General features: G+C 44.4%; 1 protein-coding gene across 1 annotated transcript in view; it reads right to left on the reverse strand.

Annotated features, from left to right (window-relative positions):
• COLEC12 (collectin subfamily member 12) overlaps positions 1 to 16,201 on the reverse strand; it is a 187,514-nt gene that overhangs the window by 161,784 nt on the left and 9,529 nt on the right. The window contains exon 2 of the mRNA XM_025886872.2: positions 8,827 to 8,877. Within this exon, the coding sequence (XP_025742657.1) occupies positions 8,827 to 8,877 (51 nt within the window). The remainder of the gene's footprint in view (positions 1 to 8,826; positions 8,878 to 16,201) is intronic.

Below are 16,201 nucleotides of genomic sequence, written 5' to 3' on the forward strand. Positions count from 1 at the left end.
TGCTACAGCACCTTGTGACCATCCTTGTCACTTTCCACAATACATACTTTTACGGGGTTCTCTTCATGTGCGCGCAAGGCACTGCTCTCCGTACTAACTCATTTAGTTCTCATGACTCCCCTACAGGTAGACACTCAAATTACTTCTACCTTTTGATGAGGACAATGAGGCGCTCAGAGGTCAACCTGCCCAAGGCTCTCTCTCCACTAAGTGGCAAAGCTGGAAATGAAACCCAGAGGACATTCTCAGCCATGAGGATGATAAGGCACCCCCTCCATGAAAGCTGCTCTTAGCACCACCTCCCCCCCCCACCCCAGAGTGAGTTACTTTCCTTAAAATACATTCTTTGCTGGTGGCCACCAAGTCTTTTATTATTTTTAAAAAGACCTGCAAGAAAATCAACTCCTTTGATATTCCCTAAGCAAAGTTATGGCACAGGTGCACAGAAGTGAGGGCAGTGAGGTTTTGAGGGAGGGAGGACAGAAGGTGGGAAGGATCAGAGAGCATGAGGCCTATCAGGACTTACAAAGGGAGAGCTGAGGCAATGGGATGCTGATGCCTGGGGAAGGGGACAGGGAGGGAAGGAGAGGGGAGGGCAAGGGAGGGGAGGGGAGGGAAGGGAGAGGGCTGAGAGTTGTCAACAGTTTAATGGCAGCCACAGTTCATTGCAGACCTGCTATGTACCTGGCCCCTCTTACATATTACCTATAAATTTTATAATTCATATGTCCTGCAAGGAAGGTTTTCTTGCTATTCCCATTTCACAGATGAGCAAAGTGATGCTTAGAGAGTCTGAATGATTTGCTGGTCAGGGGCAAAGCCAGCACGTGAACCAGACTGTCAGAATCTAAAGACCAGCCAGTGTCCTGAAGAGCAAGGGCACCAGCAGAGCCCGTGAGGGATGAGAAGAACCACTCTAGTTCACAACTGTGCTGAGGACCATGTCTTCCCTCAAAACCCATGACTCTCAGACATCAGTCCCTTTCCCAGGGGGCCTCCAAATGAACAACTCAAGCCTTTCAAGGAAAGTTTCAGAGTTCGTCTGTTTTAAGTTACTAGGAGTTGCTACCAAAAGGAATCACTCTTTCCCACCCTACCCCTAACAACCAAGCACTGGAAACAGCCTAATGCCTTCATGCTGTCTGAACAGAAAAATGGCTGAGTAGATTTTTTTCCCCTTAGTTTTTCTAAAAATAAAAACGAACCACATTCAGCTTCAACCCAATTGTAGGAAAAACAAATTATTCTCCCTCCCCACACTCTTACCAGGATTGAGAAGTGACTACAAACCAGGAAAGGGTGGGGAGGAAGTCTACTTAAAATGGTTGAAAAATACCAGGCTCCAGTATTCAATCTACACATACTATGAATTATGAAACATAAGCCCATGTATAAACAGCTGCTGACTGAATCCACATACACCGATGATCATTTGTTTTCCCATCAAAATCTTGAGATGCGCTGAGAATGGACGACTCTGTATGCTTCTCAGCCATGGATGGAGTGGAAAGATCAGTGGGGACTGAAGTCAGGTTGAACTCAAATGTTGGCCATAGCACTCAGCCCATGGGCTTCAATCCTCCTCACTTACAAACTGCAGGTAATTCCCACCTCAAAGCACTTCTGAGAAAATTAAATGAACTAATGAGTGGAAAACTGCCTAGCACATAGTAGATAAGTGAGAAACGATTCTTAATGGTTTCTTTTACATGAAAGTGGTTTTAAAAAAATCAGAATCACATGGGAACACCATGTGGAACAACTTCTTTTAGGCAGGGAGGACCTGGCCTAACCAATGAGTTCTTGATGGGAGCAGAAGTGAAAACCTGGACAAACACTGTGGACAAGAGAGGTTGTGAATATTATTTCCAATGATAAGAATCAGGAAATCTGCTTAGGTTATTTAAAAGAAAGTGATGGCCACCAAACTCCCTTTCTCAAGTCTTATGAACCCCACCTGCCTGACTGGAAGCAAAGGGTAGAGGGGCCGTGGGAGCTCTACAAATCCCCCTTCATGGTGACTCTTTAAAAAAATATATATTTATTTATTTGACAGAGAGAGAGAGAGAGAGAGAGAGAGAGCACAAGCAGGGGGAGCTGCAGAGGGAGAAGCAGGCTTCCTGCCGAGCAGGGAGCCTGATGTGGGACTCGATCCCAGGACCATGGAATCAGGACCTGAGCTGAAGGCAGATGCTTAACTGACTGAGCACCCAGGCTCCCCCACCTTCAAGGTGATTCTTGCCTGAGAATCTCTTTTGTGTCTACTTCTCCAGAAGCCTTTAACACCAAATTCTTATAAAATCAGAAATATCAGCTTCATTAGGACTTACAAAACCACATAAATAAAACCCTGCCTAAATAAAACCTAAATAAAAAGTGATGCGAATGGCTTGAACATTTCCAAGAAATCCCACAGGGATACTCAGACTCCTGTTTCCGGCCCTAACTTGTCTCTCTGCCCAGGGTCAGTCCTTTGCCTGATCCTATACCATTTCCATTCAGAGATGCTTGGAAGATGTGCTGCTGAAAGGCCAGCCCCATGCTGAGCTTATTTAACCAGTCCCCACAGGATATTATGGAAATTCCTGGCATTCTTATCAGGGAAAGGGGTGAGCTCCGCTGGTGTCAGTCTTGACAGGCACCAGTGAGAGGGATGTGGGGATCCCTCCTTTGCTGTTGGAGGTGGATCACTTCAAAGCAGGGCCTTCTCCAAACCCAAACATGAAGCCAGGCTTCTAGAAGTATCCTGGGAGAGAAGAGACAAGCAGCCTGGTCCCTAAGCCCAAACAACGAGAAGTTGAGGCATCCAAGTGTTTACCTTGAGCAGCTCCCCAAAGACAGTTTGGCATCCTCTTGGTAAACTCTTTCAGCCCTCTGCACTGAAAGCAAAGCTCACCACGTACCTCAGACAGAACTCTTCTTTCTGGCTGTTTGAGCATATATGTGTCACACTTTTTCAGAAGTCTCTGTGGTCTTTCACACTTTTAGACATTAAGTTCCTCTAAAACTCTTGGCAAGAAACAGCTCAGTGATTTGACTGTAGCCACTGAGGTTTTACATGGATGTCTTTGGAGGATGGGTCTGGAGGATGGTGTAGGTAACGAGCAGGGTGGGGGCCGTTCTGGAGCAGGGCTGGTCTCTACTCCATATAGATTTCACAGGCTGCTTCCACATGTCCAGCACCGTCCAGATATTCTTGCTAATTTGAAATTATCATTCAAAGGAAAAATGGGAAAAGAAAAGGCACGGTGTGTTTGAAACTATGGGTACAGAGAGGCCTGTGAAGTCGCAGGTGGAAAAAAACACTCAAGGGCACACTTCTGTGAACACACTTAGGAAAAGGCCTGTGATACCCCTTTTGGGACTGTAACCCCTGTATAATTTTTCTCTGAGTAGTTCTCTCAGAATTTTCTTAGTTTTTACGAAAGACTTGAGTTCTACCTCACAGAGAATGCTTCCTTTAACTTTTTGTTAATGTTTCCCAGTTTGCAATTTTTCAGATCTTTTTCTCTCATCGCTATTAACATTCCCTGTAGCTGAGCTCCAAGGAAGCAATTTTGTCATAGTTTTGTCAAATACAAACAACGGACATTTCCAGCTGCTCCCAGTAGGTCACTTGCATCCCTTAATTCTACCCCTGGTTTTCACAGGTGGAGCCACGGAGCTCTTGCTCCTCCACCATTCCAGCTTTGGGCACCCTATTATTATACCAGATCAGATTCTAAAGATAACTCAAGACAACCCAACGCAACCGAGGAAAAAGAGTTGGTCCCGGCGCCCTTCTGCCCCAGCACAGAAAGGAGGCAAAGCAGGCTCTAGAGGGAGGGCCCAAGACATCCAGCATGGTATTCACCATTAGACACCCACACCACCCACCAGGATGCTGGGGCACACAGCTGCTGTCCCTAGGTCTTCTCACCTCTCCTAATTTTTAGCAGTAAAGCAAGAGGTATGACAGAACAAGAATTCATGAGGCTGCTGGAAATCAGAAGGTTCCAGGGGCCTACTAAATAAATCCTAAGGCTCTATGTTTAAGCAGCAGGACCAGAAGGTCCAAGAAGGAACCCAGTGTTAGAACAATGATCAGTACTTATAGGATGCTCATAGTGTGCAAGGCACTGTGCTAACGAACCCAGCATCCCATTTAATTCCACAACAACTTCATGGAACTGGCTGACCCAACCTTACAAGTGAGGAAGTAGGCTTTGCAATAATGCACCTGAGGTCACACAGTTGGGGAGCTTGGGAACTCAGATCCAAACCCATACACCTGGTTCTAGTGCCCATACACCTAATCATTGCCCCCCACTGTCTTCAGGAAAGATAAAAAGCAGCCAACAAACAGGAAAGATAACCACCTGGCCTGCTGTCCTCATGGAGTTGTTGTGAAGGAAAAATATGTTTGTCCTTTGGAAAGATAAATGTGATACACAAATGTGAGCTGGATTTGCTATGATCATTTCTACACATGTTCTGGAACTCACTGCTCTTCCCACACTTCTCCCCTTCTCCTATGGAATTCTGATGCACTTATCCCTTGGAATGGAAATGACATTCTTCATTGCTTCTACTCTATATCATTTTAATGAAGAAAACAAAATTTATAAGTTTATATTTACCCCTTAAAATGCGAATTAATTCTCCTTCCTTTTCTGCTAACTATAATAATAAAGGATACTAGAGCTATATGTGATACTTTTAAAGAAAAGGGTAACAGAAATATGTAGAAAAGTACCACCGTAGTACATATTGTATTCTATCTCTAGAAAGTACAAATTAATATACAGGTGCCTCATGTTCCAGAGAAGGAGCTCTGCCAAATTGTAACTATAGTTACATCCTAAATTAATTAGCTCTGCATACTGAGACCAAGAAATGCTGGCCCTGAGAGCCTGATTAAAGCTTGAATATGCTTCCTTCATTAACCTTTCAAAGCTTCCCCTCACTGAAGCTTCTGTCAGAGAAGCAAATAAGTGGCAAACCCATCAGATTTAAGTCTGTCTCTCCCCGAGACAACTGTCCGGAATTCTGGGAAAGGGGTTAACAAGCATAACATATAAATAGACTGAAGAAAAACAGAAGACCTGTTTGAGACCAAAATGCAATAATGAATCCCCAAATAAACAAGGGATGGCTGTCCTAAAATAACGCCACACTCAATTCCTAGAAAAAATCACCCATTTTGCTCTTTACTGTAATTTTGTACCAAATTTGAAAAAGTGCAGTATTCTTACGTAAACAGTCCTGACTTCACGTAGCAAATGCTTCTGAATAACTATCTACAAATACCTTTGGAAACAAGCCACCAGGTAACAATTTGCTAGAACAGTACGTAGCCCCTTTGCCCTGTGAATAATGAACCCCTGGTTCACCTATAGTCTAAATTCAGTTATGGGGGGTGCCTGGGTGGCTCAGTCGGTTAAGCGTCTGCCTTCGGCTCAGGTCATGATCCCAGGGTCCTGGGATTGAGTCCCTCATCAGGCTCCCTGCTCAGTGGAGAGCCTGCTTCTCCTTCCCCTCTGCCTGCCTCTCTGCCTACTTGTGCTCTCTATCTTCAAAATCTTAAAAAAAAAAAACTTTAAAAAATAAATTCAGTTATGCAAATCATAAACAAGACATACCTAAAATTAGACAATAACTAAACCCTGTACATTACCAAGTCTACTTTTGCAGAAATAAAAGCCGACAATATTACCACATTGGAAAGTAAATCATACCTTTACATCTCTTCAGGAATGAAGTTTCAGACCTGTCATGCTTTGGTATTTGGCAGTGGCTGTACCAGAATGTCCAGAGAGTGATAACAGCCCCTCACCTCGGGAGCGCAGTAGCAGCACCTTGGCTTTTATAACGCTCTACCTTCAAAGCACTTATCCGCCTGGTATCTCTCTTAGTCTCACCACAGGCCTGTGAGGGAGACTTACCTCCTTTGGCAGGTGTCACTCTGCCCACTGGGCAGATGCAGCATCTGAGGCCCACGGAGTTTAAGTGCCTGGTTTCAAGTCACAAGAGTAAGTAGGGGCAGGTCCTACAGGGCTGTTGGGTCTTTAGATGCCTCCCACCCACACCACCTTACATCACTTTGTCTCCCTTAATGGTTAAAGTTTAACGTTTACCCATACCTGAAGGAATGGGTTCTTGGGTTCTGCTGCATTCAGTGACCAGCTCTGGCTACTTCTTAGGAACTGGAAACTCATTTACCTTCGATAAAACCAGATCCAGAGTCCTAGTGCTTGCAAAAATGATGAGGCTCTGTGGTGGAGCCAGCAGCCCACTTTAGGTTTCTAGAACTGCAGGGACACTTCTAGGACATGGAAGTTGAGAAATCACCTCAACCCCATTGTTGGGACCCTTCCCCAAGACTACACTTGCCTGAGGGGTAGAAGACCCAGTATCCAACCGCAGCTCCACCTAACTTGGTTGAGCAAGGACTTAATCTATCTGGGCCTCACCTTCCTTACCTATAAAATTAAAGGCTGATTTAAATCATCTCAAAGGCTCTTCCATCTCCAAAATTCTACTCTACCCCTATGCTGGATATCCATCACCTTGCCTAAAAACTGAATCCAAGAACTCTCAACACCGGGACACCTCTCTCATAGCCTTTTCCAAGATGTCCCACGTTGATTTCATCCCCATCGTCTACTCGTACCACCTGCTCTCACTCTCGCCCTGCCTCTCTGCTCATGCTCTCCAATATTGGTAAGTTGTTATCACGTGTCCTCTAAGTCATCGGTTTGTGATTTCCACACATTAGTCAACCACCACAAATGAAATCTTTCAGCAACCTATTATTTGTGTGTATTTTTCACCAAATCCCCACCCATATAGTTAGTTACATGGTCATGAAATTTTAAATAAAATTTCTCTCAAGGTCACTGTTCTTAAAGAAACCTTTTCTCATGATTCTTCCTATTTCTACTAATGTCCAAATAAATATTTGAAATCTACTGATTTCCAAAATAGATAGGGATGTAAATGTTGATTTTGTCTTTTTGACTAGTTTGATTTTCCTCTTTATTTCTACCTTTTCTTTTTTATTTTATTTATTTATTAAGATTTTATTTATTTATTTGCTAGAGAGAGAGCACGAGAGCACAAGCAGGGGGAGCTGCAGGCAGAGAAGCAGGCCCCCTGCTGAGCAAGGAGCCCGATGCAGGACTCGATCCCAGGACCCTGGGATCATGACCCGAGCCAAAGGCAGACGCTTAACTGACAGAGCCACCCAGGCGTCCCTATTTCTACCTTTTCATTTTGGTCTGTTCTGTCTTCCTTTCCTTTATAATTCCCGCGTTCATCTTTGCTCTTGCTACCAACTTCAGTGAGCCCACCCCAGCACAGCAGAACAACAGAGGGAACTAATCCCAAAATATGTAATGTGCAGGTAAAGAACAGTGGTGTGCAGGAGGGGAGAAAGTACTGAGCATCCCTGCCAGCACATCCCCACTGTAAACCCCTACTTTGTCACAGAAAGAAATGGAGAAGTTTGTATCCAGAAGGAAGGATGTTAAAGCAGTGAGGGAGCCAAGCAGCTGGGGACTGTTAACTTTAATCAAAGTCCAACCAGGAGTTGTTTCTTGTTGTTGTTGTTTGTTTTTTTAACAACAGGAAGTAGATTCATTCTCTCTTACATTCTCCCTCTCACACTCAAACACACACACACACACACACACACACTCTCTCTCACTCATTCACTCATTCTTTTCTCCTCTATCCCTCTTCTCTTCCTCTTGCCAAGGCACAGAAACAAGCTGGACAGAAAAGCCCTGGCTCCCCTGAACTGTCTCCGGAACGCTGCAGTGTTCACTGGCAGTGCGAAACCGAACTGCAGAACATGAGCAGCACGGTCAGAGAGAGACACGCACCATGTGCAGCAGCCTCGGAGACAGAGGACCGTCGCTCGGTTCCCTACGGCTGCCATAACAGATTTCCACATACGTGGTGGCTTAAAACAAACACAAATCTCTCCTCTCAGGGTTTGAGGAGCCAGAAGGCTGAAATCAACTCCAGTTGGCTGAAATCAAGATGCTGGCAGGGCTGAGCTCCCTCCGGAGGCTCTGACCAGAAAATCCATTTCCTTGCCTTTTTCAGCCTCTAGTGACCACCTGTATTCCTTGGCTCGTGGCCCCCTCCTCCACCTTCAGAGCACATCGCTCCCGTCTGCTTCAACCAGCCCACCCCCTTCTCCTCTCAGGCATTTAATATCCCTCTCCCTCCCTCTTATGAGGACACTCTGATCGAGCTTACAGCCCACCCAGATAGCCCAGGATCATCTCCCCATCTCAAGATCTTCAATTTAATCACATCTGCAAAGCACCTTTTGCCATATAAGGTAACATGCAAGTTCCAGGGATTAGGTCATGGATCCCTCTGGGGGGCCACTATCCAGCCTCCCACAGCACACCTATGTCTAGCTGGGGTCCTGGACAAAGTCTTCCTCTCACTTATCCACTACGTTATGGACATGAGACTTGAGAAAAGAGAGCAAAGATGTTTTCTAAATATCAAAATAGAGAAATCTTGTGTATTTTTGCTCCTGTCCTGTCACAGATTTACCTTTCCCATTATGTTTTGCCTATTAAACCATCTGGTTTGTATCCAGTGGACCCCATGAGTATCCCCTTACTTCCTGCACTAGGGCACAACTCCTGTTTCATTACCCTTGGTGTTATGAGAAGTCATCCACCTGTTACACAGAAACTCAATTTCCAACCAAAACTGGGCCTCAGAACCACACATATCTGTGTGTGCCAAAGGTCCAGCAATGGCCTGTTACCGCATCTCAGGTCAAGCATGGAGAAGGAAAAGAGCTTTGCTAGAACTCACCAAACCTCTTGTAACCGAAGGACTGCACCTCCTCCTCCTCTGCAAAGTCGTCTGCAGGAGAAGAAAAGACAAAGTGTTAACTCTGGGGAGGCCCAGAAGGACGGGGTCAGTGAGGGATTCAACAGCTGTGATCTCTACCTGCTCCCCCCTCCCGTCTGCCCACATTGTCCGTCTGCTCCTGGAACATACCACGCTCTCTGAGAAAGACCACAGGGTCCCTGCGCTGGCTGCTCCCTCTGGCTGGAATGCTCTTCCCCCCATTTTGAGGCGACTCCTTCGAATTCAGGTCTCAGCTGAAGTATGACATCTCTGAGATGCCTTTCTGGACCACAACCTGGCCATCCCTGTCACACCAACCACCCTATTTTAATATTACTCTCTGACACCATCCTTATTTGTGTGTGCGTGTGTGCGCGCACGCGCGCGTGTGTGTGTGCGCACGTGCGCGCGGTGTGATCATGCATTCTGTGAGCACACACTTTTTCTGTTCTGTTTCATGAACGAATCCCCCATGCCTAGAATGGTGCCTGCCACAAAGCAGGAGCAAAATAGATTTTGTTGAATGATGACTGGATAACCCGCTGTCCAGAGGGTGACATTATCTTCACATAACTGAGCCTACAGCCCTCCCTCTCAGATGCCAGGCTCTGGGGTCCTGTCTTCCACTAAATGTGGCATCTCAGGAGCCCAGCATGACTTCTGCAGTGACAACCAAATCCTTCCCCACTCCCTTTCCATGGGATCACTGGGACCACCAGATGGTTCCCAGTAAATACATTTCAAAAGACAGCCTTGTTCTGGGAATTCCTAAATGTAGGCCCCTCTGGAAACAAAAGAAATAGGTCTGCAAAGCTTTCTACCAAAAGGTCTAAATCCACCCCACCCTCCCAAGACAAATGCGGTGTGATTCTTTATCACAGTGATAAAGAACCTATTTTACAGTTCTGCCAAGTGTGGGTCTGGTGATTTCTTGTGCAACTTCTGATGACAGGTAAAGGTGTCAAGCCTTTCCAGGGAGCCCGAATCAATTACTCTTGAGCCGGTCACCATTACCGCACCAGCGCTCAGCTCTCTCCCGGCAAAGCGGTTCAGTTCAAAAGCACTTATTTGGACCGGAGACTGCCAGGCGGTGGGGCTTCAGAAATGAGTGAGACATGGTCCCTTCCCTCAAGAAGCTGACAGGCTTTTGGGGCGGGGGTGGGTGGGTAATAAAGCCTCTGTGATCATCTTTTTCAGACCCCAAATGGGATGCAGGACGTGGATCTATCTGAACCTTGGAATGTCATGGAAAAAACCCAAGAGGTATGACATCTATAATACAGTGCGGTGGACCTTGGAGCACTAGTGTGTCAGGAAGTGCTATGAAAACACTAGTGAGAGAGCACTTACTTCCAGCAGAGAAAGGAGAAGTGTGATATTTCTGTATTTTATCATTGTTTCCTTACTCAGAGAACAGGGAAGAGATCTTGCTAGGAATCTAGAAGGCCTGGTCTTCATAATTAAGGCAGTCTCCTTATGTCAAAGATGAACGCCTTAGTTCTTTCTACATGTTAGAACATGCTTACAACCCAGAGAACAGCACCCTTCTGTCACTCGGTGACTGTTTTTTTCTACAAATACATATTAAGCTCCTCTGGGGCCAGCTTTACTAAGTAATCCTATCATATTAACGGCTGAGTAGCTTGGTCTAGTCTTAATTAATGAGAAACCATGATCTGCTGCTTCTGCTTAGAAATCCATGCATTTATTTATTCATTCATTCAATAAATACATGCTTATAGCCTAGTGGCATTGATGAGACATGAACACAGGTAATGGTGCCACCCAGACGTCAACCGCCCCACCAGCCCCAGCCCCTCCTCTGCCATGTCACGTCGGCAGAAGGATCTACTCACACACAGACGTTGTGAACCAAGGAGGCATCACTGAGGATCTCACAGTGGAAACAAAAGAGTGATTCATGCCGCACCCCTGATAGCAAACAGCTTAAAATTTCCCATTAGACATTTCTGTTCTCCCCCCAAAGCTTCTTTTCAGCAGGCCTACCATTAGTTTGTTTGTTTGTTTTCTTTTTCCCCTCTGATCTTTTTCCCATGCAGCATTTAGTCTGACTGACTCCTGTCTCCTTCCTGAAATTTCCCTGGGAACTTCAAATGTCTCATATTTTTGTTACTAAAGCAATTCAGCTCTGTCTCCAAATTAACATGCTCAAACCCATTCAGGGGTTCAAGAAAACAAAGGCCTTCCAGGTGACCCCTAAGAAGACCCGAGGATCTCCTGGTTCTTGTCTTAAGCCTCTTCCCAAAAGGATCAGGAGTTCTTACAGCGGCTACTAAAAGAATACAAAGTTTTGTCTCATCCAACTCTGAGGGGTACAAATGACGTACCACAGATCACATCTCACTCAGATGATCAGGGAAGGTCTCACAGAGAGGTATGTTAAATTAATCTTCTTAATGTTTTTCCTTTGGAGCGAGAAAGAGAATTTGGGAAACACGGCATACTATATCCCTCTCTTGGCAATTCATAGCGGTTTTTGAACTATTAGAGATCTGAGAAGTGCTAATGGAAAGAGAAAAAACTTGTTTAACTTTGTTTTACTCCATGTTTTCAACAGTTGACCTTAGAATCCTCTTCTATCCTTAAAGGCTGGGTGAAGTTGGTTAGGTAATACTGACCTACAGTTCATTTGGCCCCCAGAGGCCCACTGCCACATTTTCCCTGCTATGCAGCCAACAAACAGACCATTCACGTTGGTGATGGAGCCAGAGAAAGAGAGATTCCAGAGTTGATGGCTCTGTGGCTGTATGGGCAACCCACATCAGGCTACACAAGCCGCAAGAGAGATGAGAGGTCAAGTGTTCCTATCGCTTGAACATTTTAGTGGGCAAAAGACTACAATGGGGCCCACAGTAGCGGACAGATGGGCTTGAGGATGACAAATAACCCTGACATGATGTGCAGTGTTGTGGTCTATCCTCAAAACCTTTTCCTCACACCCTGTAGACCCAAGCTAAGTGCATCCCAGACTCTCTTTATAGTACTGAGGGCCTGTGGATGTGATAATCTCAGTGAGTTCAAGTGAAGATGCTCCAATCAATCTGAGGGCCGTGTGTGATGCCCTACGGTTAGAATTTACCTCTCCTTCCCCTGCACTCCCTTTGGGTCCATCTGACAGCACTTTCCTCCGTCTGCCCCATATTCCAGTTTCTGATTTTCATGCCACCAGAGAGAATGTCATCTGAAAGCAGGAAACTTGCCATATTGTACCCTCAGCAGCTAGTACATTTATGGCATGTTACAGATACTCAATAGTTGTTGAAAATTAAGTAGCTGTGAGTTATACATGTCTCTATCTCTACTACCAGCTGAAGAATTCCTGAAAGAAAGAGATTAAATCTTTTTCTTTTTGAATATCCACCATGTTTGGGGAAAATAAGAGAATATTTGGTTAATACCTCCTATATGTCAGGTACTTCTTCATTATGCATCTGTTTACAGATGAGAAAACTAAGGCTCAGGGGAGGTACATAACCTGACCCCAAGTCTCACAGCTTATAAGTAGACAGACCAAGACTAAGACCCAGATCTGGGGGGCCCTTGAGTTCCACACCATAATGGTCACTGACCCCACAGACCCAAGAAACCGAACCCTGTGCTAGCAGCAGAAAAGCTAAGATGCAATGCTTTCCATCCCAGAACCCTGAAAAGGCTAAGGAATTTGGGGCACAGGTCACTCTTGAAGGAGAATCAAGGTAAGGCTAAAATGGATGGATGGGATGAACATATATTAAAGAAGCAGTTGACTATAACCAAAAAGATAGATAATAGATGTTGGCAAGGATGGGCAGAAATCAGAACCCTCATATGCGAGTGGTGGTAATGCAAAATGGTATAGCCACTCTGGAAAATGGTCTGACAGTTCTTCAAAAGGGTTAAGCATAGAGACACCATATGATGCTGCCCTTCCACCCTAGGCATACACCCAAGAGAAATGACAACACATGTCCACACAAAAACTTGCACACAAATGTTTGTAGCGGTATTAGTCATAACGGAGAAAAGTGGAAACAATTTGAATGTCCACAAAATGATGAATGGATAAATTAGCATAGAGCCATACAATGGAGTATGACCCAGTTATAAAAAGGAATGAAGCACTGAGGCACACCACAACATGGATGACCTTGAAAATATCATGCTAAGTGAAAGAAGGCAGTCCTGACAGACTCCATTTATATGAAATGAAATGTCTACATGAGACAAATTCACAGAGTTGGAAAGCAGGTCAAAGGTTGCCTAGGGTTGGAGGTTTTAGGGTGAAAATGGGAAGTGACTGCTAATGGGTATGGGATTTCTTTTTGGGGTGACAAAAATGTTCTAAAATTGATTGTGATGATGGTTTAAGCAAACAAAACAAAAAACCCCACTGACTTACACACTTTAAATAGTATATGTGGTCTGTGGGGGAAAAAAAAAGCAGCTGGACCTCCCAAGTCCCCCCACCAAGCTAGGTAACTGGCCCCCCCTGACTACAGCAGAAGGTGTAAGGTTTATTATTCAGAGAAGTTAAAAACAAAAGGTCTCTTGTCTAGAGGACACCAGGAACAGCTGAGATGAGGGCACTGCAGTGGAGTCAGGGAAAAGGTGAAAGTTTACACATGGAATGTCCAGACGCACGGTCCTCCTCTCCCACTTAATCAGCCAGCCTGGACCCTTCAGGCCAAAGACTGGAAGGCTCTTCCTGGGAAATCTGACCAGTTAAGAGAAAAACAAACGAATGATTCTGATTCTGGGAGGTCCCCAGCGGAACAGCCCAGCCAGTTCAGCTTAGAGTGACAGTCACAGTTCACAAATCCCACCAAAACAAAGAGGTTCTAATTAACCTTTATAATATCCTATTCCTACAGACGAGACACCCGACATCTGACACAGCCTCTAACATGAAAAGACAAAGATGAAAATAAAGAAACCAGATAAAGAAATTTGGAGGGAATAAATATTACGTGACATGATAAAAATTTCAAAAAAAATTTTAGCATTAATATCCTTAGAGAGATAAGAGAATATAGCCATAAAATTAGAATAGGATGCTATAATAAAAGAACCATAGAGAAAAAGAAAAAGTTCTTGGAAGTTAAAAGTATGATCACAAAAATAAAAATTTAATAGAAGAGTTGGGGAATAGAGTTGACATATTCCAAGAGAAGGGAGAAAAAAGCAAGTAAATAGAAAAGAACAAAGGCAAAAAAAATTTAGAGAATCAATTCAGTGGGTCCAATATTCAAATAACGGGTGTTTTGGGTAAAAGAAGAGAGGTAGAGAACCACGAGGGGATGAAATGAACAGAATTTTTCAGTACTGAAGGATAGGAGTCTCCAGAGAGAAAGGGCCCATTACTTTGAGCACAAAGGAAAGAGATCTGTTCCAAGGCACATCACTATAAAATTTCAGAACACTGAGGACGAAAAGAAAATCCTAAAAGCTTCCAGACAGGAGAAAAGAAAAAAAGAAAAAAAAAAAAAGGTTACTTAAAAGGAAAAAAAAAATGACCTCACTTCTCAAGAGCAAAACTAAAAGAAAACAGATCAATGCCCTCAAAATTCTAAGGCTAAATTATTTCCTACACAGAAATCTCTCAAATGAATAAATAGGTAACATAAAGATCTCTACAGATCTACAGATCCCCCAAAAATGTACCTTTCATGCACATCTTCAAGACATTATTAGAGAATGCATTCCACTAAAATAAGGAACCCAGAAAGACGTGTGTGTGTATCCATGTGCATGCACACTACACACTCTAATCTAACCCTCACCCTGAGTAGGTCAGAAGACTGGGGAAGATTTCTTCAAAAAGATGGAAATGAAAGAATGTCTACTATAGGTGAGCACATGCGTAGAGATCCAGGAAAGTGGAAGAGACTCTGGGGATGAATGATGATGTGTACATACATAGGAAGCTAAGCAAACAAAATAACAAGAGGATTATTAGCTCCAGAGAAGAGAAATTATGCCAAGAAAGAAACAGCAGTCAGCTGTGAAGAGCATTTATACCATTATAGTAATATGAACACTGAATATTGCTTTAATCAAGATTGTGATGTAACTATATTGGGATGATGGAGGGCAACAGAAGGTGTCCATGAGGGTGTTGGGTGGAGATGAGGGTAAAAGAACTAAATCCTTATCTGCTATAAAGGGAAGTCAGTATATAATGCCTAAACTCAAAATAATGGTAGTAATAAGGAGGAAGAAGAGGAAGAGGGAGTACCATAAGCACGCCACTTAAAAAAAAGGGGTTGTGGCAGATGGTCTGCATAAAGGACTACCAATAATTCTTTCCATCCCTCCACGTGCAAGTCCATTTCCACTCTCTTGAATCTGGGAGGGCCCTATGACTTGCTTTGGCTGATGCAATTTGCCAGAAGTGGCAGCGGGTGACCTCAGGAACCAGGCCTTAGATGCTTTTCAGTTTCTGTTTTCACCCTCCTAGCAGCCAGTTACCATGCGCAACATCCAACTACCATGCTGGACTGGGGAGCCCCCGGAAGGGAAGATCTCTGGAGGATGAGAGACGCTGGAGGGAAGGAAGCCATTCCAGCCATCCCGCTGATGCCCAGCCATGGCGGGGAGGCCGTCCAGCCTGGCCAACACCTCAGGAAGCAGAGGCCAGCCTGAATCGCAGAATCTTGAACAAATAAACAACTGTTGTTTTAAGCTGCAGGGTTTGGGGATGATTTGTTAAGCATTGGTGGATAACCGCAAGAAAAGTAAATGCCAAAAGAAAATGCTACAAATGTTCTGAAGAGGCTGCCTCTGGGGACTGGAAAATGATGAAATGAAGGTGAGCCGGGCAGGAAACTGCCTTTTTTCATAATAAATCTCATTCATAATAAATATTATTTGACTCCTTAAACTATGTACATCTCTGATTTTGATTTAAAAAAACTAAAACAAACAAGGGAATGTGGTTGGAAGATACAAATCAGACAAAAATGAGAGTGCTCAGGCCCTACAGATGCTGCCAACCAGAAAAGGTCCAGAGGTCCAAGGTCCACCCTGCTTCAAAGAGCCAGTGTGAAGGGTTCCACCTGAGGCAACAGAATATGGACTTTCAGCCTTCAATCCTTGGCACAATGCAGGTTCCGACAAATGCCAGATTGAACAGAACAAGTTCAGACTTTTTTAGGAGCCAGGCTGAAGGACCGTGGACAGAGGCTAGGCTGAATTCAGACTTCTTTTCCAAACTGGGTCCAGTGATGCCATCCACATGGGTGTATCCATCAGCTACTCTGTGCCGTTTCTACCTCAATGCAGTCCCAGGTCTTCTAGAGCCATTGCCGTTAGAATAAAACAGTACAGTCCCATGGGT

This window comes from Callorhinus ursinus, unplaced genomic scaffold (assembly GCF_003265705.2).
Source record: "Callorhinus ursinus isolate GAN/ISIS: 27379988/994484 unplaced genomic scaffold, GSC_fseal_2.0 scaffold11, whole genome shotgun sequence".
NCBI lineage: Eukaryota > Metazoa > Chordata > Mammalia > Carnivora > Otariidae > Callorhinus > Callorhinus ursinus.